The sequence below is a fragment of the Dendropsophus ebraccatus genome, chromosome 15, assembly GCF_027789765.1.
Source record: "Dendropsophus ebraccatus isolate aDenEbr1 chromosome 15, aDenEbr1.pat, whole genome shotgun sequence".
Classification (NCBI taxonomy): Eukaryota; Metazoa; Chordata; class Amphibia; order Anura; family Hylidae; genus Dendropsophus; species Dendropsophus ebraccatus.
In genome coordinates this window covers 59,259,291-59,285,488 of record NC_091468.1, presented here as the reverse complement: position 1 = coordinate 59,285,488, position 26,198 = coordinate 59,259,291, and the positions used below count along the sequence as shown (strand labels likewise).

Sequence of the window (26,198 nt, the reverse complement as noted above, 5' to 3'; positions counted from 1 at the left end):
AGGCGACACTAGACAGAAGAAGAAGTGACTCCGCCTGGCAGGCTATACCCCTCCTACAGGCACCAGGCTAACTCAGTTTAGTCACAAGCAGTAGAAAATAGTAACAAAAAACAGGCAAAAAAACAGACTGGTCCCGGGAACGAAAACCCCAAGAACAGAACAAGCCCCGGGAGCACAACCTCAAACAGGGTGGGAGCTATGTCCCCCAATGAAGCCACAAGAAAGGGATTTTACGGTGAGTACAAAAAAATCCTCTTTTCTTGTGCCTGTCATTGGGGGACACAGCACCAGTGGGACGTACAAAAGCAGTCCCAGAGGGTGGGGAAAGAAGATTACAATCCCCATGCGGCCCGCCTAACGCACAGCGGCCTGTAGAACCTTGCGGCCCAGACTGGCGTCAGAGGAAGCCAGGATATGGACCTGATAAAACTTTGAAAAAGTGTGGACTGAAGACCAGGTGGCGGCCTTGCAGACCTGGGACACTGAAGCCTGATGGCGGACCGCCCAAGAGGCCCCCACAGCCCGAGTAGAATGAGCGGTGACCCGAAAGGGAGGAGCCCTGCCACGAACGCGGTAGGCCTCTGCGATGGCTGCCTTGATCCAACGCCCAATGGTGGTCTTGGAAGCCGCCAGTCCCTTGCGCGGACCCGACGGGACCACAAACAAGGAATCCGAGCGGCGAAAGGAAGCAGTGACGGACAAGTAGATCCGTATGGCCCGGACAAGGTCCAAACAATGCAGGGACCGTTCCCTAGGATGGGAGGGCGCAGGGCAAAAAGAGGGGAGAATGATGTCCTCATTAAGGTGGAATGCAGACACGACCTTCGGCAGGAAGGAAGGAAGAGGACGAAGCACCACCTTGTCCTCGTGAAGGACCAGATAAGGGGAGCGACAAGAGAGCGCTGCCAGTTCAGACACCCTACGGATGGAGGTAATCGCCACCAGGAAGGCGACTTTCCAAGAAAGGAAACAAAGAGACACCTCACAAAGAGGCTCAAAGGGAGGACCTTGTAGAACCTCGAGGACTAAATTAAGATCCCAGGGCTCTAAAGGCTGTCGAAAAGGAGGGGCCAAATGGACCACCCCCTGAAGAAAGGTCTTCACCTGAGGGCGGAAAGCCAGAGCCCGCTGAAAAAGAACAGACAGGGCGGAAATCTGCGAACGCAAGGTGGAATGACTGAGGCCTTTATCCAGCCCGGATTGTAAAAAGGAAAGAATCTTGGGCGTGGAACACACCAAGGGGTGAAAATTATTCTGTTCGCACCAAGAAAAGAAGGCCTTCCACACGCGATGGTAGATCCGAGCTGATTGAGGCTTACGGGCCTTAAGCATGGTTTGGATGACTGGTTCCGAGAACCCACGAAACCTCAATACCGCGGCTTCAACAGCCACGCCGTTAAACTCAGCTGAGGTAAATTGGGGTGGAATATTGGCCCTTGTGAAAGGAGGTCGTCCCGCAGGGGAAGTCGCCAGGGGGCGTCGGCCAGGAGGTGCACTACGTCGGCGTACCAGGATCGGCGCGGCCAGTCTGGAGCGACAAGAATGGCGGAAACGCCGAGGGCCTTGAAGCGCTTCAGGACTCGTGGGAGAATGGGCAGAGGAGGAAAGGCGTAAACCAGGGAGAACTGCTCCCATGGGGTCACCAAGGCGTCGACCGCGAACGCGCAAGGATCCCGGGCTCGAGTCACATAGATGGGGAGTTTGTGGTTCAGCCTGGAGGCGAAGAGATCTACGTCTGGGAATCCCCACCGCCGGCAGATTTGAAGAAACACCTCGGGATGTAGAGCCCATTCGCCCTGATCCAGTCTTTCGCGGCTGAGGTAGTCCGCCGCCCAGTTGTCCACCCCGGGAATGTGGACTGCCGAGAGGGCTGGAACAAAACGCTCCGCCCAATGGAGAATGCGAGCGGCCTCGGTCATGACAGAGCGGCTCCTGGTGCCGCCTTGACGGTTCAGATAAGCAACGGCGGTGACGTTGTCGGTCTGAACACGGACCGGGTAACCCCTCAGGAGATCGGTCCACTGAGACAGGGCGAGAAAGATGGCCCGGAGCTCCAGGATATTGATGTGAAGCCGAGCCTCCATCGGCGACCAAGAGCCCTGAGCTGTGTGGCTCCCGAAGACAGCCCCCCACCCGGACAGGCTGGCATCCGTAGAGACGACCAGCCAATTGAGGGGGAGGAACGAGCGGCCGAGGAGGACCACCGGAGACGTCAACCACCAAAGAAGCTCCCTGCGAACAGCAGGGGACAGGAGGATCTTCTTGTGGAGAGACAGAGGGGACCTGTCCCATTGAGACAGAATCGCCCGCTGCAGAGGGCGCGAATGAAACTGAGCGAAGGGGATCGCCTCGAAGGAGGAGACCATCTTGCCCAGGACTCGCATGCAAAGGCGAATCGAACAGGGGGCGCCCGAGCGGAGCAGAGAGACTGCCGAGCGCAGGGAGGCAACTTTGTTGGGAGGAAGGAGGACACGGGCCGTCTCGGTGTTGAATAGCATCCCGAGAAACTCCATAGAGCGGGAGGGAAGTAGGGAAAATTTTCGGTAATTGATCACCCAACCGAAATTGGTCAAGAGATCGAGTGTGATCTGGAGGCTGGACAAAGTGTCCTGTTTGGAGCGGCCCTTTACCAAGAGGTCGTCCAGGTATGGCAGGACAGCCACCCCCTTTGACCGAAGCAGAGCCATCAAAGGTGCAAGGATCTTTGTAAAGACCCGAGGCGCCGTGGCGAGCCCGAAGGGCAGGGCAACGAACTGGAAATGTCCAGAACCGACGGCGAAACGTAGGAAACGTTGATGACTGGCTGCGATGGGAACATGCAGATAGGCGTCGCGGATGTCTATAGATGCAAGAAATTCGTCCTGCTCTAGAGACGCGACCACCGACCGCAAGGATTCCATGCGGAACCGCCGAAGGCGAACGAACCTGTTCAGCCGTTTCAAATCCAGGATAGGACGGACCGAGCCGTCCTTTTTGGGGACTGTGAACAGATTGGAATAGAATCCCTGGAAATGCTCGGAGGGAGGAACTGGGACCACAACTCCTTGAGCTAGGAGATTCTGAACCGCCCGAAAAAGCTCGGAAAGCCGCGCCGAAGAGCGTGGGAGATTTGACGGAAAAAAGCGAGGAGGCGGCATGGACGCGAACTCGATTTTGTATCCTGAAGACACCACCTCCCGTACCCACACATCGGGCACATGGGCGAGCCAAATCTCCTTGAAGGAGAGCAGACGACCCCCTACTTGAGGGAGAGACCCGACAGGGAAAGGACCATCAAAAAGAAGAAGACTTGGGGGCAGGACCTTTAGAAGGGCGAGAACGGGGCTGCCAGGAGGGGCGGGGTTTGAAAGAGGGCTTCCTAGAAGGAGCTGGAGGCGCATCCTTAGCCGGGCGACGACGCGCCGGAGGCTCAAAGGAGCGGAAACGGCTGGAACGCCTGTGAGGCTGAGGGCGCCGGGACCGGTTTTGAGGGAGCAAGGAACTCTTCCCCCCTGTAGCGTCCGAGATTATTTTATCAAGCCGCTCCCCAAAAAGTCTGTTCCCTGCAAAGGGAAGAGAGGTCAGAGCCTTCTTGGAGGCGGCATCAGCTGACCAGCATTTTAACCAAACAGATCGTCGGATGGCTACAGAGTTAGCCAGGGACCGCGCAGACAAACGAGCAGCTTCCTGAGAAGCGTCGCACAAGTATTTGGACGCATGCAGAATCTGCGAGGCCAGCGGCAGGAGATCCTCGCGCGGGGTGTCCAGGGAGAGGTCATGGACTAACTGCCTGGCCCAAGAGGAACAAGCCTTGCTGACCCAGGATGCAGCAAAGGTAGGACGTAGGGCCGAACCGGCCGCAATAAAGACAGACTTCGAAAAAGCGTCGATTTTCTTGTCGACTGGGTCAGTGAGTGAAGCACCATCTGCCAGAGGCAGAGTAGTTGACTTGGAAAGTCGAGAAACCGGAGGGTCCACAGAGGGGGGCACTGTCCATGTAGTGACCAAGTCAGGGGAGAAGGGAAACAAGGCCTCGGCACGCTTAGAGGATGGAATCCGCCGGTCAGGGTGATTCCACTCCTTTGCTAGAAGATCTTCAAAATCCTTATGGTTGGGGAAAACCAAAGGCTGTCGCTTATGGCGACTGAAAGAGACTTCACTCCTGGAAGTAGAAGGGGACTCTTCTGCAATATGTAAGGTGTCCCGCACTGCACGGATCAAGGCCTGCACTGCAGAGGCCAGCTGATCCTCCCTGTCGGACTCTGAGGCAGAGTCAGAGGGGTCCCCCGAGGTGGCGGAGAGGGGTCGCTGGGAAGCGGAACCGCCTGCAGTGGATCTGTCCGGAGAAGGGTCTGAGGAACACCTAGAAGGTGACCGTGAGACAGAGAGTCTAGATCTCCTAGAAGGTGACCGTGAGACAGAGAGTCTAGATCTCTTATGAGACCGTCCTCTGGAAGGCGAGTCAGGAGATACCCTGGAGGGTCCCGCCGCTGGAGGCGCTTGGGAAGGCAACCGCTCAATGGCATGGATCATGACCTGGGACAGCTTAGAGAGGTCACCGATCGCCTGGGACAGGGATCTAGCCCACTCAGGGGAGGCTGCATCTGAACCTGCAGGGGAGGTCTCCTGGGAGGTGGCACTAGGGTTAAGGCATAGCAGAGAGAGGGGGCCAGGCTGACCGCAGGGGAACTTTTTATTGCAGCGAGCACACGCAAAGTGTGTCGCCACAGCCGCAGGAGCGAGCTGCCTAGGGGGGTCGTCCCGGGGACCAGACATGGTAGCTAGGGCTGGTAGCCTGGAGAGTGGAGGAGGGGAATATCACCCACTGGGTGAGCCTACCCGACCCTGGAGCTGCTGCGGCACTGGATGCTGGAGCTGCACTGGATGCTGGAGCACGCTGGATGCTGTGGATTCTGAGCTGCTGCTGCTGTGCACAGGGAGCTGAGGCTGCTGTACTGGCAGGCAGAGAGAACAGCAGGTGGCCACAAGCTGCTGCGCTGCAGAGACGAGAGGAGGAAGGGAGGGGGCACAGGAAGGAGCAGGTGGGGGCTACAGGAGTAGCCAATAAGAGACAAGCTAGCGGCGGGAAGGGCCGAAAACGGGCGGGCGCTCCGCCCCCGTGACGTCACTCGTGTGCGCCGATGCGGCCTAGCTCCGGCAGAAGCCGGGGGCTAAATTTATGGGCAGGCCGGCGGCAGCGAGACGGCGGCGCGGAGCGCTGAAGAACGCGGCCGCCGGCAGAAAGGAAGGGAGAAGAGCCCGGTAAACCACCCGGTCGCCCCTATGGAGCTGCTGCATGCGGGCAGGAGCTCCAGAGACTCCCTCCACCCCCTCTCCCTGAAGAAAGAGGCCCGCACAGACCATCTTGCCCAGGGCCTCTGAGAGGGAGGCAGGGAGGGAGAGAGGCAGGGAGGGAGAAAGACAGGAGGGGAAGAGGCAGGGAAGGGGAGTAATTAGGTGCCCTGGTAGGATGACCCCCCCAGATTCCAAAGAGGGCTAAGGACAGGAATACTCACCTGTCCGGCGTCTTCAGGTGCGCGCAGGGTCACCCCTTCGGTCACCTCGCACCTTTGTGGGGGACCGGTATCCTGCCGCAGGGAGCGGTCGTTGGGGGACGGGTGACCGGCGCAGGGAAAAGAAACTTTCCATGCACCCTCAGGGGGAACTGCGTCTGATGTGGCAGCCCACGCCGACGGTCCCCCTGATAACCTAAAAGAAAAGAAAAAGAAATAAAAAATGGAGGTGCATGCACCTGTGTCTACCTCCTACGGACACTAGACTAAAACTGAGTTAGCCTGGTGCCTGTAGGAGGGGTATAGCCTGCCAGGCGGAGTCACTTCTTCTTCTGTCTAGTGTCGCCTCCTAGTGGCAGTAGCCTATACCCACTGGTGCTGTGTCCCCCAATGACAGGCACAAGAAATTTATTTACCATGATTGACTTTACAACATGATATAAAATGAGTTTTTTTTTATAAACTATAAAAAGAATTATATACTTAAAAACAACCATACACAAGTAAAAGTACATATAATTAAAAAAAAGACCACATAGAAAAATGATTTGACAAAATGTAGGTGCTAGGAAGTGTCTAAAAAAAAGTGCCCAATCAATATGTAAACATAGCCCCAATTGGGAAAACGATGTCTAGGCAGTATATACAGACAAAAAACCTCAGTAATGTAAACACTTACCCATTTCACTATGTGGGTCACAGCTGTCCCTACGTACAGTACGTTTCGCCAATACAGGCTTCTTCAGGGAACTCTAGACTCTTAATACTGCCTAGACATCATTTTCCCAAATGGGCTATGTTTACATATTGATTGGGCACTTTATTAGACACTTCCTAGCACCTATATTTTGTCAAATCATTTTTCTATGCTGTCTTTTTTTAATTATATGTAATTTTACTTGTATATGTTTGTTTTTAAGTATATAATTCTTTTTATAGTTTATAAAAAAAATCATTTTATATCATGTTGTAAAGTCAATCATGGTAAATAAAGATATTGTAATTATTCAGACTTTATGCCCATAGTTGTTGTTTTGTATCTATACTAAAGGTATAGTAACATGTTTTAACTATACTGTAGATTGTGTCATTTAACTATGTATAAATATAAATGATCAGCAGAGACTAGGACACTTACCCCTGAGGAAGTGCCCCCTCACTTTGGATGGAGCATGTGGAGTTGTTGGTCCCCACACAGCATAGAGGACAGTAGCTACATCTATGTACCCATTTGCACATTGCTACAATTGCACTTAGTCTTTATTTCGTTATTGTGAGGTCTGGAAATGAGTAAAGCAATGCAGCCTGCAACCTTAAATTTAAAGGGGTTGTCCGGGGATAAAAAATTATTCACAGAATAACACACATTACAAAGTTATACAACTTTGTAATGTATGTTATGTCTGTGAATGGCCCCCTTCCCCGTGTTTCCCCCCACCCACGCTAGACCCGGAAGTGTGGTGCATTATACTCACCGCATCTCGTGTCGTCCACGGTCTCCGATCCTCAGCAGTGACGTCTTCTTCGGGAGACCGGCGGATCTTCCCGAGTGCCGGCTGCCCTCTGCAGCGTCATCCGAAGCTCAGCCGCGATTGGCTGAGCATAACTGTGCTCAGCCAATCGCGGCTGAGCAGCTGATGACGTGGCCGCGTCATCAGCCGCGATTGGCTGAGCACAGTTATGCTCAGCCAATCGCGGCTGAGCTTCGGATGACGCTGCAGAGGGCGGCCGGCACTCGGGAAGATCCGCCGGCCTCCCGAAGAAGACGTCACTGCTGAGGATCGGAGACCGTGGTCGGCACGTGACAGGTAATGTATAGCGCACCACACTTCCGGGTACACGGGTGGGGGTGGTGGGACACGGGGAAGGGGGCCATTCACAGACATAACATACATTACAAAGTTGTATAACTTTGTAATGTGTGTTATTCTGTGAATAATTTTTTATCGCCGGACAACCCCTTTAATGCATCTTTTTCACTCAAGCTGCTTATCTAAAATTAGTTTTTCCTCATTGCAAGTGTCCATAACCTATAAGTATTCTGCCACATAATAATAACCATAGCCAACAATCATGTCTTCCAATTGTATAAGGAGTAAGAAAGGAGGATAGTACCTGGCTGAATAATTCTATATGTGGCTCCCACAAGTCTGTAGTACAAACAAGAAATAGTGAAGGAAAAAGGACTATTGTGGTGAGCCCAGAATATTATACAAAAAGCAACTTTATTAGATGATCATAAAGTGCAGAATACATAGAAAGTGCAATTCTTCCATAAGTGTGCAATAGAGGTGTGAATAAGTTATTAAAAAGGTAGGGTGCTGTCGGGTAAGGTGACCCTGTTATACCCTACCTATACTAGTTGAGGGACCGCTGGGTAAGGCGTCCCTCCGCCAGACGGTTTCTGGCCCTGCACTGATTTGTCATATAGAGGTTTGTAGGCTGTCAAGAAAGTATTTATGTCAGATCGATGGCTTTAGTAAAATAGGCACCGATCTGTTGTGCAGTAAGGGGAGTTAGGAGACTAGGATGGTGTCTCAGGTCAGAACACGGCAATAATGACTCATAAAATTCGTATATGCTATCGTATGTGCTATCTACAATTCCTGTGATATTGGGAGTGTGTAGCAAGTTTCCACTTCTTCCAGTTACTCCGACGCGTTTCCCCTTGGTGGTGTACAGAGGTTCATCAGGGAGGTATCATGGAAGTGTTATAGTTTCGGTGGTCTGGAGGACCATCTGTAGTATACCAGAGCATGGTTCCTGTGGCTGGGCTGAGGATGGCACCTGTCCACAAGCAGTTTATTGTCTATTCTAGGAGGTAACATGTCTTATGTTCAAACTGTTATGTGTATTTTCTCTGTACCAGTAACTGGCAGGCAGAGAATGGGTTACATGTTTCACACTGCACACCACACAACAGCGACACCTACTGACCGTAGTGGGAACTGCTTAGGTAGTGTGATAAGCTTAGGAAGTTGCTAGAAGGGGGTGTGGTTATGTAGATAGGCCCCCTATATAAGGCTAGCTGTTGCAGTGTTTAGCTGAGACAGGAGACAAGAGACAAGCGAGACAGGAGACAAGAGACCAGTGAGACAAGTGACCAGCTGTAGAGGGTATTACATCACCTCAGGAGATCACCACAGAGAGAGAAGCTGCTGAGGGGAACAAGGAGAAAGATCTTACACAGAGCAGCAAGAGAACAAACTGCTGGAGGTGAGAGAAAGAGAGACCTTGAGAGACAGTTTGTCAGGTGCCCCCTCAGGAAAGGGGCAGCACGTATACAGTCAGTGGGAATCCTAAAGACAGACACCCAGTGGAGAGACTTGGCTGTAGGAGGGAGCCGAGTTAACGTAGGCCTCGGCACCCATCTTCCTGACATTCGGGGGGTAGGATTGACTAGGACCCCTGGATCCTCTGGGACACGAAAGTTGTGGCCTAAGGCCCGGCCCAGTAATTTTGCAGGAAGCTCCCTGGCAGACAGGGAGGGGAAAAGCAGACTCAAGCACCATTGGGAGAAGTCCACAGGATCACAGTGCTCACCAGCGTCCCACACGTACTGGCAGACCAGGACCTAAGGCAGGTCGTCTCTCTTCACACCACCAGGCTCTCACAAGCACAGTAGCTCAGTCAAAGCCGCCAGTATTCACCACTGTATGCTAAAGGACTGTATAACACCTGCAAGTCTTACAGTAAAGGAGTTGTTGTTACACTGCCTCCCTCCTTGTCTCCCTGTTGTCTGGTCCACCTGCACCACACCACCATCAAGGGCCATATTACCAGGCAGCAGTATTTTGGGGTTGGCCCCGGGGGAACTACAGGTCCACACCACCGACCACCTTACACACGGGTGCAGCCCCCCTACAGAAACCGCTGCAGCAGCCACAGAAGAGAGAGTGATACCCGGGAAGCGCCAGAGAGTCCCCCTGTACCTGCAGAAGCCCTCGTGCCCACCTGTGACCGTGACAAGTTCCAGCCATCCTGCAGGTATAGCACACTCTCCCCCTGCAGCCCTCAGTGCATCCCCTCACAGAGGAGCTCAGCCACATGCTCAGGAGAGACTACCATCACCATCATCCTCTCCTCACTCCCCTCACTCTCTTCCCATTACCCCAGCTCGCTGCACATCTATGTTGAATAGAGAAGAGGAAAGGAGGGGGGAGTTATAGTGTGCTCAATAATGGGGCACCCCTCACAAGCAGATTATGGTCGATGGTAAAAGTATACCTTAATGTGGAAATGGTCTTGGAAGCAGTTGGTATCCTATAGAGAATGTTGATCGGTCGTGATGTAGGTCTGGAAATGATAGGCAAATGTAATGACTGTGGGTAGCTGGATGTTGTGGAGATGCTAATATCCGGTGGCTACTTACTATTAGAGTGTAGTGTAGATGATCTGATGATCAGGTGCAGCCTTTAGTCTGTGTTAACAGAGGTCCCAGGATAGCTCCTAATGATTAGCTCTTTTCTATATATGTGGTTGGGCAGAGAATCTGTTGCAGATAAATGACAACCTGATAAGTGCATATTCCACAGATCATTGTGCTGGCCCAGTAACTGATTACTCACCATATGGTGATATATGTAGTTGATGAACAATTAGCCTTAAGTCACAAATGTTGCGTTGTCATGCCCGCAATGTAAGGCACAGGCATGCTGTGCCTTACATCGCGGGCATGACAACGTCCTTTTTCCTTCACTATTTCTTCCAATTGTTTAGTTAACAATTATGGCAGTATGTATGTTTTGGAGCTAAAAGTTATGACTGCTCACTAGTTTTTCTAACACAGCTTCTTCATATTTGTCCTTTGCTGTCTTCATCTCTGCTTCTTTTTCATCCAGCAGCTGCTGCACCTCTGACAGCTCACAGTTAGCAGCTTCTAAATGGTGACCCTTCTTCATCAGGTTTACCTACAAAAAAAAAAAACTATCCTCAAAACATTTTCTTCTTAATAAAGAAATTCAGAAAAGAACATACTCAGCAAAATCTGAGCAGGGTCTATATAACAAATGTACAACACAATATTAAGCATTGATCGCTTTATTAATGGAACAGAGGAAACGTCAATAGCAGTTTAGCAAATGCAAGGGGGTCAGTGCATTGCTCTGCTCTCCAAGGTATGAAGGGAACACTGGGAGGACCTAATGTTATATACTGATAATAAAATATACTGAACACTACTGTATCAATCTTTAACTATAATGTAATACTTATATGCTGTGTTATAGCATGTATTATACTCCAGAAATGCATTCTTAAAATTAGGCTACTGTAGACCTAACAGCTTAGTAGAGTTCTTTACTGCAGAGGGGAAAATCCCCTTTTCTTACATCACAATACTGTACAGAGCTTCATGAAATGGCTGTACAAATTACAACAGCAAGCTCGGTAAAGGCATTAAATATGCAGGGAATGCTAGAATATTTCATTCTGAAACCTGCAAAATAGCGAGTGCAGCTCTGAAGTATAATAAAGATATACTCAGGATCAGTACAGAATAAGTAATGTAATGTATGTACATAGTGATTCCACCAGTAGAATAGTCAGTGCAGTTTACAGGACAGGACATAACTATTTAACTATTCAACCACTGGGCCTTCCCTCTGCAATCTCAAAAACATACAGATCATACAAAAGAATGAAGAATGATCCTCGCTCCTGTCCCCTATAACATCCTCAAAAGTAAAAGCACCTTTACCAAATAATGGCAACATAAAGTAAACATATTGTAAGTGGGAATTATTATATAATTTGTGTTGCATACCTATCGCAGATCATTTCAAATTTTTTATGAAAATAAGGTGAATGTATAAACTAAAATTTTGTCACAAGGCTTATCACTTGGATGAGCTAAAGTTTCACAAAGTTATTAACACATAAAACAAGAACGGTGAATTTAAAAAATAGTCCAAAAGTGGCTGTGGAATAGGCATTCAGTTGCATGTTGTAGCAGTATAATTTTCTTGCAGCATACAGTAAAAAAAAATGTGCGACTCCATATGGTGAAACGATATGCCTGATGTTAATCTGGTCTTATGTACAATTTTAAAGGGGTTCTCTGATGTGACATAAAGAACATTTTACCTTTAGTGGCAGCACTTCCTGGCTTACTTCGAAAAATGTTGCCATCGCCTGTGTCCACGACAGTAGACCAGCAGCATTACCACAGACCTTCTTGGCATTTTCTGTTGTGTAGTCTTCCATCAGAAAGTAGGGCTGCAGCAATTCTACCATCTCCTCATTAATAGACTCCTTCTGGAATTGTTTAAGGGACGGCAGGAATCCAGAAGTGCTCATGAGCTGTGGACAGATTCCTCTACAATTATTCCTGTTACTGTAAAAACATCTTTATAAGAGCACCCAGAAAATTAAACTGAATGGCCCCTTTATTAGAGCCTTGGGAGTTCTCCCAATTTTGACAGCAGCTTAACATCTAGTGATTCATTTTCTTTGGATGTTTTGGTGTGAACCAAGACAATACTACTTTACACCAGTTTGATAAATGTCCCACATTTTTTCTAATCTCTATTTTTTTAAACATAATTAAGGGACAGCCATTTTATTTGAGCAGTCTTTTTACAGCATTTAGTGAAATGTTATATGGTTCATTAACACAGACACAATGGACATCTCCAGACCCTACTCCTTGCTCTGTAACCGCTGTGATGTGTGCAGAGGTTATTTCACAGAAAAGGGGGAGACTGAGTTATGAACATTTGCTGTTGGCTAGAGACTGAGTTATGAACATTTGCTGTTGGCTAGAGACTGAGTTATGAACATTTGCTGTTGGCTACTGGTCCAAATTGCTATTAAATAAAGGGCAAAAAAAGAGGCAAACTGTATCTTGCTACATTCCTTACAGGAGCAAGAGTCAACAATTTAAGTATAGATATTCTTTAAAAGGGTTGTCTCATCAGTCACAATGCCCCCAATAATCAGCTGCGTGGGCAGTCAGCTGATTATCCAGGGTTCTGCTTTTTGCACCGCAGGAAAGCAACTTGGTTTACCAAGGAAAGTCACAGCCACCCAGAAGCTGTAGTATTTCAGGGACAGCTCAAGTCCTCCATATAGAAAGCAGCTTCGTTCTGTCCAAAAAAATTAGATCATGCGCAGAGGACCCTGCTCTTTGATATCCTTATACCCTTATTGGGCATATGAACAAGGGTTGGCTTCATGAGATAATCCCATTAAATGTGTCTGATTAAGAGGTAAACCTGTAGTATTAGCAGAAATGATAATATAATTCTATGACAAGTTTGCTTTTGGGGTTACAATGTCACATACCCCACTTAACCCCATTACTTCTTTACTCTCTGCCTCTTCTCTCCCCTCCCATATACAGGTAGGCGTTTTTCCTACACTTCATTACCATTTGAGTCTGTTGTCTTCTCCTTTTCTTCTTTCTATATTATTTGTTTTAACTGTCTATTTGGGTTGTGTGGTAAGGTTCAATTGCTATGTATTCCAGCTTTGTACATTGTATCTCTGTATTTCTGCATGCATGCCCAAACTAAAGGTAAAGCCTATGCAATGGAAGCATACCTACAGGATGGAGACCAGATGGAGACTACCAATAAAACCAAATGAGCTGTGATGGCTTCAATGGACGCTTTCCCAACCATGCATTGTTATTACACACTGGCTTCATTACAGTGCCTAATGCAATGTTTGTTAAAATATTTTTGAAAAAATTTCTAATAATCATTCTATATGACAGGTTTATTTACCTTTAAGGACTGTCCCCAGGAAGGATTGCAGCAAGGTTTTTCAGGATCCATAACTACTGGATCAAGCTTCTTTTGTAGCAACAAGAGGCAGGAATCCATAATCCTCATCATTAAGTGCGGGGGCTTTGAAAGCTTCCGGATTGAAGAAATATCTGTGGCTTTGATTATCTAAACACAGCAAATAAACCAAAGGTATATATTATTACAAGAAATTATAAGAACACCTGGAAGATTCAGTTATTATAGCCATAGGGAACATTTGCTAGAACTTAATTGACATTGAAGCTTCATGTATATAACAAATGGTTTTGGCACTTTTTTCTTTTCCAAGTGATCAAGTGGAAAATATTGGATTGCTAGGAGTAGGATCCAGGGAGAGTAACTAATTCCTCCGTCCAATTAAGATACAAGTAATCTACCTCCTGCCCTTTATCTAATAATGCACATGTTTTTTATCTAATAAATTTTATTACCTAAAACTCTGCAAAACTCTATTGAACTATCAGCAGTTGGCCACTAGATAGCAGAGTTACATCAACATATCTACATGAAGCGTATAACTGGGAGTTGTCAGTGTTTGCTTACATTTAGTGCAGCTTCTGCCTCCTCTACAGCTGGTCTTGCAGCATCCAGTTTACTTTCCACTATATGTTTCTCTTCCTCTATTTCCACCACAATTTTCTGAGTTTTCTCTTTTGCCATCTGCACTTCGATCTGCACTTTAGCTACTTTTTGTGAAGTTAAGGTTACTTCTTCTAGCACCTGCAGGTTTCAAGCAGAATAGTTCAGAAGAGAAATATAGGGGGTGAAGCAAAAAAGAGGACTGGATATGTTGTAAAATGTTAAACCATGTCTTGGGAAACCAAAGAAAAGTCATTTATTGGGATATGTTTGCCTAGGAATTCTCAAATGCCTCTACTCTTGTCAGTGGTGGTACTTACCTTGTCAGCTTTTACAGATACCAGAGCCAATTCTTCCTCCTGAGCAGCAAGGTCCTGTGATAATGTTTCCATTGATTCACTGGCTTCCATTAGTTTAGCTAGTGCTAAGTAAGTGAAAAGAAAAAAACATTATTCAAAGAATGGTAGTACCAGTGATGTGGAAATGCAGTACCAGTGATGTGGAAATGCTAAAGATATAGTGCTAAAGAAAGTCACTGGATCCCTGGCAGTACCCAGGGACTGGGTAATGAACCACTGGGTCACTGAGGGATTAAAAAAAAAGGATCCAGGGATGTAACACAATGACCCACATTTACTAATGTCTTAGGTAACTCTAAGTAAAGGAAATAGCTGGAGTGGTCTGAGCCAAGTTTATTAATCTGTACATGTTTCTTAATAATCTAGGCACTGTGTGGTTTGTAACCTGCACAGTAAAGGGGCCTATTCCACAGAGCAATAATCAGCCGAATCGGCCTAATTCAGCCGATTATCACTCCGTGTAATAAATACAACGATCAGCCAATGACAACGATCATCGGCTGATTGTTGATATAAGTTTGAACCTATCCATGCTGCAGGGCTCCTCTTGCGGTCTTCTTCTCCCTGGGTCCCGCGAGTTCCAGCTTCAGAGCGGCCTGTCTGAGCGGATAGGCCGCTCAGCCAATCATAGGCCCAGTAAACAAGCGTCGATCTAGCAGATCGCCGCTTGTTTACAGTTATTATCGGGCCCCCATCGGCCCGTGTAATAACACCCTAAAGCCTTTACAACTTACAACCTGCGTGTCCATCACATGATCTGGGAAAAGTCTTGTCCTTTGGTCGTAAACAATTAATCGTCCCATTCAATGACAACAGAGTTATTAAAATTTATGCTTAATTGATACAGGAAGTGTTTTATAAAATGGTTTACTTTTTTAAAAAATCTATTTTTTTTTTTTAAAGGGAACCAATCAGCCCGTTTGGGCTGATATGGTTCCCTTGAGCATTGTATAAAGCACCTGGAGCGGCCCCCGGCACGTACCGGCCGCGGCCGCAGCAGGTGCTTTATAACGGAGAAAATGACTTTTATTCCCCGGCTCGTGACTAGATACGAGCTGGGAAGTAGTCATGGTGAGCGGCTCCCCGCTCGTATCTAGTCACTGCGCTCTGCCTGTCAGCGCGCTCAGAGGGGATGATTGAAAGGCAGAGAGGTCCGTTACTGTCAATCTGACAGGCAGAGCGCAATGACTAGATACGAGCGGGGAGCCGCCCACTATGACTACTTCCCCGCTCGTATCTAGTCACGAGCCGGGGAATAAAAGTCATTTTCTCCATTATAAAGCACCTGCTGCGGTCGTGGCCGGTACGTGCCGGGGCCGCTCCAGGTGCTTTATACAATGCTTAAGGTAACCATATCAGCTCAAACGGGCTGATTGGTTCCCTTTAAAGGAGAAGACTGATTTTTTACAAAACTGCTGGTTAGGGGGAGGATGAAAAAATAATATGCACTACTTACCAAACCTCTTCCCCCCCCCCCCCTCCTCCCTTCCCATCCCTAACCCATATTTCTACTATTTGAGATTAGGAAAGAGAACCTCTCAGGGAAACGATTAGTTACATCATTATTAATCATACCCTTTGACTTGACTAGAAATACTCTAATTACATATAAAAAAAGGTTACCCACACACCAAGGCTTTGTTCAACTCTTTATTGCTTATGATACTGTTACGATTAAAGGATTGAAGTTTATGATACTAAGTGACTCAAAGTTTCTTCTTTTAAAATTCTTTGTTACATTGCATGATTTGCCCCCGGGCAAATTCTCTCCCCCCCCTCCCCCCCACCTTCTTATATACTGCATTGTTTACAATATGTATTATGACAAATTATTCCCGGATTGTGGAATTTTGATGTTTATAATGTTTGAAAAATGTGTTTAATAAAAACTATTGAAACAGAAAAAATAATATGCACTTACCTCCCCGACTCCAGCACTGGAGCTTGCTTACCGATGGTCCAGTTCCCAGCCGCTTTCTGGTTACAGAAGAGAGCTGGGACATGATATATCAGGCCGGTTTAGCCAATCAGCGGAAAAGGTGGGACCTCACTACGGGGACCGGAGCATCAGTAGGCAGGCACCAGTGCTGGAGTCAGGGAGGTAAGTCTATATTATTTTTTTTATCCTCCCCCTTTCTTTCACTTTTGCAGTTAATCAGTCTGCCTAAAATTCTCCTTTAAAGTTTCATAAAAAACAAAACGATATTTTTTTCATAAAAACAAAAAAAATACTTGCTGAAATTAAAATGAGTGTATATATAGATCTACATTATACATTCCTTGGATTCATAAATCACCTCTGTTCATCTGCTCCACTTGCTCATTGATGTTATTACATTGTTCAGCATAGACATTTTTGTAGCTATGTATAAATGATAGATATGATTTTTGTGTCACGTAAACCTTCCTCTGAAAGCTGAAAGAACAACAGCCATAAGATATTAAAGATTACAGATGGTGTCAACTTGATAGCAGCAATTTTGTACTTTATAAAGCCCAGTAATTTTGAGGGTCTGGAAGCCACTATATTCCAAGGGTTACGATAAGGGTTTATATAACCTAATCTGTCCCAATTCAAATCCCCACATCTTCTCTGCTGCCCCTTCTCCACACATGTCCTGTTATCAATGTAGGGGAATGTTTTAGGAAAGTTATAACCAATGTTGGCTTGACATAGGGCGGCTTTTCAGTGATGTACATGGTGGTAATTTATCATTACTGTCTGTCAGCTGAGACCTCAGCTGGTGCATAGAACAGAAAAGTAGCCAAACTTTTCTGAGCAATGTGGAAGCCTATTCAGTCCATGGATTTTCCCAAAACACCACTTAGGTATTAGAATTACAACTATTCACTTGAAGAGGATTTTTACAACCCAGTGCTTGGTTGGGACTGGTTCATTCTCAGAAACAAGCCTGTTTTAGGAGCTGGTGAGGCTGCAGGTGGGTGATCATACATCATTAATGCACATCATAAGAAAGCCTCCATAACAATAATACAGTTACCGCTGAAAGTAGCTCTCACAACTCTCCAACATCTTGTCATAAAATACTGCCATTGCCTCCATCACATGCGATCTGACTTCAAAGCTGCATGCAATGTCAAGTCCTGACAGAAAACAAGTGGAGACAACTACTAGAGCTTGTTTAGGCCAGCAACTAAACCAGTCCATTGTGCAGCCCGAAATAAGAGCAGGAAACTTTAAAGACCATGACCGGAACTTGTCACCAACCTAAATAAGAGGAATAAATACATTTGTCAAGAACTTTCCACCAAGATTATATAGATGATTCATAAACTGATCAATTATCATACATCATATTGTACATAGATACATCCAATAATATACAGATCTACTGTATTTAATAATCTCTGTATAGCTCTGTCTGTGACTAGAGGGATCTAATACGTAAACTTGAAAAAAAATCTAACTATAAGTAAAGAAGTATAGAATGCAAAATGTTGTGATGGCCAAGGCATTGAATTAATTTAGAAGAGGTTCCTAGAGAGGACTTCATACACTTTTTTCAGTATTTTTTATCTCATTTTGAAAACCATGGAGCTAATTAAAACACAGCACATTATCTATTATCTATGATGTACAGTACACTACTATACATGACGTGTGTGTGTGTGTGGGGGGGGGGGGGTTGATGCAATGGCAATACAATATGCTGTTTGAGCAGAGAAGAAAGAAACATCAGCAAAGAAGGGGTTACACTTAGCACTGAACCATTGCTGTTGCTGAGTTGAGATGAAAGCCTTTATGTACCTTTCAGGTACAGCATGAAGCTTCTGGAGGAGGCAGACAATCTCTCTCTTACCTGCACTTAACACAGGCTAAGGCCAGTCCAACATCCGTCCTGTTTTCTATTTTACTAGACAGACAAAGGCTGGGTTCACACAACATTTTTCAATCTCTTCTTACAAAAAAAACACATGAAAATGGATTGAAAAACGGATATATTTGTGTGCATCCTTTTTTCTATTGACATCAATAAAAAAAAAAAAAACGGTTCAAAAAGCATTGCGTGAACTCAGCCTAAGCTTAACAACATGCAATGGACAGCACTTTAGAGAGAAGTGAGGTACCTAATGGTCAAGACAATAGAGCCGTTTTTCTGCATTAAGAAGTCATTTTTGGTAAAAGAAGTCATTTACAAACATGTTAGGAATCACACAGGTGATCACACAGAGGGAAGTACTTTGAAACAACAGTGACCACTCTATTACTAAGCGTATCATATATGTATTATACAGTGTCAAACATGAAGTACAGATTCTAGGACCAGTTGAACTCACAGATGAGAAGCAGAGGATAACATGCAGGTTCTTCCTACTCCTGGATATAAAATATTCATACAAGTTATCATACGTTGGCAGCTGACGTGGAAATTCCTTCTTCATTACTGGTCGCAAAGACTGGGTGATTTCTTCCAAATCTTCCACAGAAAATAGACTAGAAATCTTTAAGAACATGATGAGTAAAAGCATAATATTAGAGTAATTTTACAGAGGTATAATATGACAGCACTTAAGGACCTTAGTAACATGCAACATATCAGAGCCATTGCAATTATTCCTACTATAGACTTTATGGTATATCCACAGTGTTCCACAAACAAAAAGATTAGGAACTTTCTGAACACATTTATTGGAATGACTGACTAAGTGTGCGTTTCACTTTACCATCCAATATTCAGATAATTTTTGTCAGACGTGCCCCACCTCTGTCCTATATACTTGCATGTAAGTCTATAAATTTACCTCTCCTGAAGAAAGAATATTGTTTATATATTCCAAAAATGCCTCTTCTCTTACATCACGATCAGTAAAAATAAATGTTATTCCCTTTCCTTCTGCTCCAGCAGTTTTATAAAGTACCTTTAAGTCATCCAGCAGGTTAGATACTCCGTAAGATCTGTGAATAGGTTTAGCTAAATAAGATTTTGGTTGCAGATGAATGATAGATGTAAGATTACATTTGCACTTGTGTATTCTGGGTGCACATTTGTCTTCCAAATGCTAAGGACAATGGAATCAATTTTTGTCTCCTATGCATGCAAATTATGTGATGCCTGGGCCTCACCAGCATTCAACATTCAAAGAAAAAGAGGGACAAATAGAGCTGCCAGTGCTGGTCAGAGCACCCTCAGGAGCAGTCACAGAATCCCCAGTGTGTACACAGTCAGCACAACATGAACCTGCATCTGCTGCATCAACACAGGACAATATACACCTTAAGGCTGGATTCACACGCTGTAACTGTGCGGCTGTATTTTTTATGCGGCTGTAAATGTGCGGGTGAAACTCCGGCCGTGGGAAAAAATAGACATGCGGCTCAAAACATACGGTCATTTACTTGGAAATCTGGTTCAACTAAAAATAACAAATAAAATGTTAAGAAAGTGATGGAAACACCTCTGGATGCATCTGGGAAAGCAGGGAACACAGTTTACATGAATCGCTATTACCGGGGTTTGCGATCCTCTGCACTATAGCCGATGTGTCTCATGGTTAATATATTGAATTAATAAAACACATTTTCTGTCTAATAAAGTCCCTTTTATTGTTCAATAATTAAATGTAAACGATTCCATCATTTTGCAATTAAATATACTGTTAAAATAAATATATATATAAATAAATGTATATTTATATATATATTTATTTTTTGACAGTATATTTAATTGCACAATGATGGATTCGTTAGAATTAAATTATTGAACAAAGAAACTGTATTTATTTAAACGAAAATGTGTTTTATTCATGAAATATTAATTAGTACAGAAAGCTCTATTAGCCGGTAATTCATATGCCGGCAATAGAGCATTCTGTACTAATCATCACTTTACTTTAATGAAAACATCAAATGTTTCTTCTAATTATGTTATGACAATAACATTATTAGAAGAAACATTTAGAATTATATGTGCGCTCAGCTGATTGGCTGTTCGGCTGAGCGCACATATAATGAGCCGGTCCGCAGTACAGTCACTTCATTGTGCTGCGGACCAGCGAAGAGGACACATCGGGGTGAGTATAGAGCTCTCCCCACCCCCTCCCCGGCACTGCACCCCTCCCAGCAAGGAAGGGGGGGTCAGTTAACCCCTTCCTTGCTGGGATGGGTGCAGTCTGACATCAGTCTGGCCCCCAGGGGGTTAAGGGGGATGCAATACATCCTCCCTTAACCCCTTGGGGGCCAGACTGTAAGCAGCGATCTGTAAAGATGCTGCATACTGTAAGGTGCACAACACCGCTCACAATGATGGGTGTTGTGCTCCTGTTTGTGTGTTTTTTGTGTGTTTCTCCCTTTTTTTTTTTCAGATATCGGTATCCTGTGGATTACGTCGGATTCCGTGGACTACGTCGATGACCAGCGGTTGTTCTTTGAATTTTTTAAATAAAATGGTCAATGAGGGGTGTGGGGGTGTTTTTATTTGAATAAAAAAATTTGTAAACTTGTGTCTTGTCTTTATTTCTTTACTTTTTAGACTTAGTAGTGGAAGCCGTCTAATAGACGGAATCCATTACTAAGTTGGGGCCTAGTGTTAGCCGGTATAAAATGGCTAACACTAACCCCCTATTATTACCCCAGTACCCAATGCCACCAGGGGTACTGGGAAGAGCCGGGTGCCAGTGGTCCCGGAGCGTCAAAATTGGCGCTCCTGGACCGGGCGGCAGCAGGCTGGTAAGATTTAGGCTGGGGAGGGCCTAAACCAATGGCTCTTCCCACCCTGGTGTTACCAGGCTGCTGTCGCTTGGTTTTTATCCCGGCTGGTTATAAAAATAGGGGGGACCCTATGCGAATTTTTTTTAAAATAAATAAATAATTAAAAAAAAACGCATAGGGTCCCCCCTATTTTTATAACCAGCCGGGTTAAAAACCAAACGACAGCAGCCTGGTAACACCAGGGTGGGAAGAGCCATTGGTTTAGGCCCTCCCCAGCCTAAATATTACCAGCCTGCTGCCGCCCGGTCCAGGAGCGCCAATTTTGACGCTCCGGGACCACTGGCACCCGGCTCTTCCCAGTACCCCTGGTGGCATTGGGTACTGGGGTAATAATAGGGGGTTAGTGTTAGCCATTTTATACCGGCTAACACTAGGCCCCAACTTAGTAATGGATTCCGTCTATTAGACGGCTTCCACTACTAAGTCTAAAAAGTAAAGAAATAAAGACAAGACACAAGTTTACAAATTTTTTTATTCAAATAAAAACACCCCCACACCCCTCATTGACCATTTTATTTAAAAAATTCAAAGAACAACCGCTGGTCATCGACGTAGTCCACGGAATCCGACGTAATCCACAGGATACCGATATCTGAAAAACAAAAAGGGAGAAACACACAAAAAACACACAAACAGGAGCACAACACCCATCATTGTGAGCGGTGTTGTGCACCTTACAGTATGCAGCATCTTTACAGATCGCTGCTTACAGTCTGGCCCCCAAGGGGTTAAGGGAGGATGTATTGCATCCCCCTTAACCCCCTGGGGGCCAGACTGATGTCAGACTGCACCCATCCCAGCAAGGAAGGGGTTAACTGACCCCCCCTTCCTTGCTGGGAGGGGTGCAGTGCCGGGGAGGGGGTGGGGAGAGCTCTATACTCACCCCGATGTTGTCTCTTCGCTGGTCCGCAGCACAATGAAGTCACTGTACTGCGGACCGGCTCATTATATGTGCGCTCAGCCGATCAGCCAATCAGCTGAGCGCACATATAATTCTAAATGTTTCTTCTAATAATGTTATTGTCATAACATAATTAGAAGAAACATTTGATGTTTTCATTAAAGTAAAGTGATGATTAGTACAGAATGCTCTATTGCCGGCATATGAATTACCGGCTTCTAGAGCTTCCTGTACTAATTAATATTTAATGAATAAAACACATTTTCTTGGAAATAAATTCAGTTTCGTTTGTCAATAATTTAATTCTAACGAATCCATCATTGTGCAATTAAATATACTGTCAAAAAATAAATATATAGATAAATATACATTTATTTATATATCTATTTTTTTTAACAGTATATTTAATTGCAAAATGATGGATTCGTTAGAAATAAATTATTGATCAACGAAAGTGTCTTGATTACAAATAAAATGTCTTTGATTAATTTAATATAGTAACTATTAGAGGCATCGGCATTCGGCATCATTGCCGGCTATTTTTGAAGTACTCCGTACGGACCGCCTGTCAATCCTCGGCCGCATGTCCAGCCGCAAATAATGGTCTTGTTCATTTTTTACGGGTCCGTTTACGATAGGGCCGTAGATTCATACATAGTGTGCACTGTGCAGCCGCATATCCTATACTTCCCAGCATACACACGAACCACCAAAAATACCGCCGCACAATTACAGCCGCAAATACAGCCGCACTCTTACAACGTGTGAATCGAGGGTAAGGCTGGGTTCACACTACGTAAGTTTCTGGCCGTAGCGCGTTCCGTGAATAAGCGGCCGGAAACTTACGTAGTTTGCGTACAATGTAAAGTATACGATCTACGGCTGCACAGTTCACACTACGTACGAACTTACGTCCGGATCATATGCGGCGCCGTAAAAAATGAACCAGACCATTATTTCGGGACGGAAATGCCGTAACTTACGCCCGTAGCGTTACATGCGGTCCCGTACGTAGTGGTGATTTCTTCATTTTGAAAGCTTTTTGTGCCGATCCAAAAGGTTCTGTGGGGTGTCCGGGGCTAGGCGAAGATTTCCAAGTAAAAGACCGCTGTCAGATCGCTATAAAGAGCGCTCAGGAAGCGTAAGTACACTATGAGCGTAAGTTTGCGTTCCGTACGTATCTGGCCGCAACTTGCGTAAAGTCCCGGCCGGAGTTTCATACGTATATGTCCGGCCGCGGAAAATATGCGGCCGGACATATACGTAGTGTGAACATAGCCTAAAGGACAACTCCAGCACCAAACCCCCCCCCCCCCCCCCAAAAAAAACAAAAAAAAAAACAGCAAAAAATACATTTGTATACTTACCCTCACTCCTGGGTCCATCTTTATTTGAATTTCCTGTCAGTCGTGGGTTCTCAAAGCTCCGATCAACATCTTCATTCTTTTGGCACTTCCTTCTTCTTCAGCTGACAGCACCAGCTAAGCCAATAGGGAAGGGGGGCAGAAGGGTAATTAAAATACATTACAAAGTTATATAACTTTGTAATGTGTTTTAATTGCCTGAAAAAAAAACACTGGAGTTGTCCTTTAATTGGGCAATCCTGGATATATTACATCTGTCTGTATCTCAGGACCCCGAGCCTGTCCTTTAGTATCTTGGAAAATTAGTGAGCCCCATGTCACAGTTAAGGTCTGTATTGGTCAGCTCCCTTTGACAACATATCTTCCAAAAAATAAATTCTGTACTTCCGATATAGTACATACTGTAAGTGGAGAAGGTGACCCACCTGGTAAGATCAATTTGGAATACTTCATATCCTGCAATAAATGAGGCCAAATGTGACAGACTTTGCTTTCCCGACCCAGCAACTCCTACTAGCAGAGCACTTCCATAGTCAGTGCGGATGATACGTGAAATCTACAGGGAATACATAACAGCTTTGGGATGAGAAATTTATGTAAATAACAGCAACACAAAATGATGGTTTTAACAATAGCTAGCTAAGAACATTGCAGGAAAGGAAAAGGAAAAATTGCCAAACTCCTTGGAAACACCAGCGCTGTCTTCACATAGTCATGGGACCAAAGTTTTTAGGTGAAAGCAATAAGAAGCGTTTATTTCAGATAGCACAAATATAACGCGTTTCCAGAGCCTAAGCTCTCTTCATCAGATACAGTGCATTCTAGCTAAGAACATATTGTAGTGGGACAAACACACAGCATTTCTCCCATAAATAAACGAAAGAGTGACTTGGATACCTGGTTATTCCGCCATCTGTTAGTTTTATTGGTAGAGGGCTGGCAACCCAAATGGTCACCATCTTCCACAAGAGTTGTCAGACAAACTCCTGAATGATCTGCTAGTTGCAACTTAATCTATGTATATTTATCATTCAGTAGTTTGGCTCCTCAAATGTTAAATTTCAGAAAGTCCAGCAGAACATATACAGTGGACCAGAACTGGGCACAGTACAGCCTGCGGACCACATCCGGCCTGCTAACTAATCCTGACTAGCCCAATGTCCCCCTTGCAGCATCTGAGGAAGCAGTGGCCTTGCAGCTTCTAGGGATGCCCTGCCACTGTTATGTTCAGCCTGCTCACTGCAGGGAGAGTGGGCTGAACATAAGAAACAGAATAGAGCAGCAGAACATGTCAGCATTCTGATTCTCTATTAATTTTCATGGGCTCCTGCCTGCAGCCATTAGGAAGCTGGGACGTGATGTATGATGCCATCAAGCCTGCTGGAGGATCAGTCCTGTGGCTCATAGACTGAAGCCAGAAGAAGTCAGCATTATTACTATGGGTGGGGGGCTGTGTACAGCAGGGGGCAATATTACAGTGAGTGGGGAATCCTACATATGAGGGCAACCTACATACCTACTCATGGCGCATGACACCAAACAGCAGAATTACTACTGTAATTACTACTGGAACCCTATAGGTAGGTAAAAGGGAAGGAAGTTTAAGGAAAAGTGTGGTGCTTAAGATGTTTGTTTGGCAGGTTCTGAAGAGATGAATTGTAGCTGGAAGATATCGTCATGAAGGCCTGGGCTGGATGGAAAGGAAAAGGGAAAGTGACGCCTCACATCAAAAATGTCACCTGTGGGTCACTGAATAAAGTTTTTTGTATTGTGTAGAACATGATTTGGTAGGGGTGCCCCGAGGTGGAAAAGTTGGGGAAACACTCCTGCCTCACTGCCATCTTCCCAGACCAACGTATATCGGTCTGGCCCTTGAAAACCATTTAAATTTGTCATGTGGCCCCATGGAAAAATTAACTGCCCACTCCTGCAGTAGACAGACATAGGAAACTGTATGCCAATACAGGCCAAACATAAAAAATACAAGGTATACATTTACTGCACTGTGATTCTCTAAAATGTTGAGGGTTTGGGAACACGACATATCCCAGTCATCACCAAAACATCTTAGATTTTATTTATTTAAACTTTGTGTGGACATATCCTACCAGGGACATTAAAATGCCCCCTTACTTAGTTTTAATATGAAAAAGGACTGGTTTGGCTATGAGCTGTATCTTTACTGTAATTGCTTTTACCTTGATGAGATGTGTCAATGCGTCTTCAAAAAACACCAAATCCATTGAAAATCCTTTGATGTCATTCAGTTGTGTCTGAAATTTCTTCAGTTTTTCAGAAAGAATTTCAAAACTCAGAACCTAAAATAAAGTTATTATCATTAACTGCGTAAAAGGAGAGCAGCCAGCCACAGTCACATATTCCTATGCATTATGTTATATCCCTCCTTTTGAGATCCAGTTACCATTTCATATAACTTTGGGACTTTTAGCAAAACTTCTTCAGGCTCTTCTCCTGTGGGTTCAGATGCCTCCCTCAGAAAATCCACAAAATAGAAATCATTCTGTATTTCTGACACTAACTGCGGATCCACATATTCGGCTGCAACTTGTGCAAGAGATTTATTAAACCAATCGCGGTCGTCATGACACACAAACCTAAAAAAACACAGCAAAATGTTATTACAGGCATCTAGAGCATACATAGTTATAGTAGGGCTCTGATCACACATAGATGGGCCTTAAATGGTATTTGTTGCTGCTTCTTGCTGTGACTGCCAGGAGCATTGCTAGCATTGGTCATCCAGAAGACATGCCTCACACCTGAACTGGATACCCAGGTGAGCACCATTTTCATCTATATTTGGGTCCTCAGGATGCAAATAAAGATGACACCTTATGGTCCTTTTACATGGAACGATTTATCGTTCAAATTTGCACGATAACGATCGAATTCGAACGTTAATTGTACGTGTAAACGCAGCGAACGATCAAGCAACGAGCGAGAAATTGTTCATTTTGATCTTTCAACATGTTCTCAAATAATT

At 45.2% G+C, this 26,198-nt stretch overlaps 1 protein-coding gene and 1 long non-coding RNA gene across 14 annotated transcripts in view; both read right to left on the bottom strand.

Annotated features, from left to right (window-relative positions):
* DNAH8 (dynein axonemal heavy chain 8) overlaps nucleotides 1–26,198 on the bottom strand; it is a 176,269-nt gene that overhangs the window by 56,157 nt on the left and 93,914 nt on the right. For all 13 annotated transcript variants that reach the window (XM_069954878.1, XM_069954875.1, XM_069954872.1 and 10 more), the window contains 12 exons: nucleotides 25,617–25,809; nucleotides 25,393–25,512; nucleotides 23,620–23,750; nucleotides 18,964–19,117; nucleotides 18,499–18,663; nucleotides 17,202–17,428; nucleotides 16,497–16,615; nucleotides 14,161–14,264; nucleotides 13,805–13,981; nucleotides 13,220–13,387; nucleotides 11,577–11,792; nucleotides 10,265–10,402 (listed from right to left, as the gene is read on the bottom strand). In XM_069954878.1, the coding sequence (XP_069810979.1) occupies nucleotides 10,265–10,402; nucleotides 11,577–11,792; nucleotides 13,220–13,387; nucleotides 13,805–13,981; nucleotides 14,161–14,264; nucleotides 16,497–16,615; nucleotides 17,202–17,428; nucleotides 18,499–18,663; nucleotides 18,964–19,117; nucleotides 23,620–23,750; nucleotides 25,393–25,512; nucleotides 25,617–25,809 (1,912 nt within the window). The remainder of the gene's footprint in view (nucleotides 1–10,264; nucleotides 10,403–11,576; nucleotides 11,793–13,219; nucleotides 13,388–13,804; nucleotides 13,982–14,160; nucleotides 14,265–16,496; nucleotides 16,616–17,201; nucleotides 17,429–18,498; nucleotides 18,664–18,963; nucleotides 19,118–23,619; nucleotides 23,751–25,392; nucleotides 25,513–25,616; nucleotides 25,810–26,198) is intronic.
* LOC138774119 (uncharacterized) lies at nucleotides 8,010–9,994 on the bottom strand. Its single transcript, XR_011360252.1, has 3 exons — nucleotides 9,865–9,994; nucleotides 9,720–9,788; nucleotides 8,010–8,231 (listed from the first exon to the last, which is right to left on the bottom strand). It is a non-coding gene; the product is annotated as an uncharacterized lncRNA (long non-coding RNA).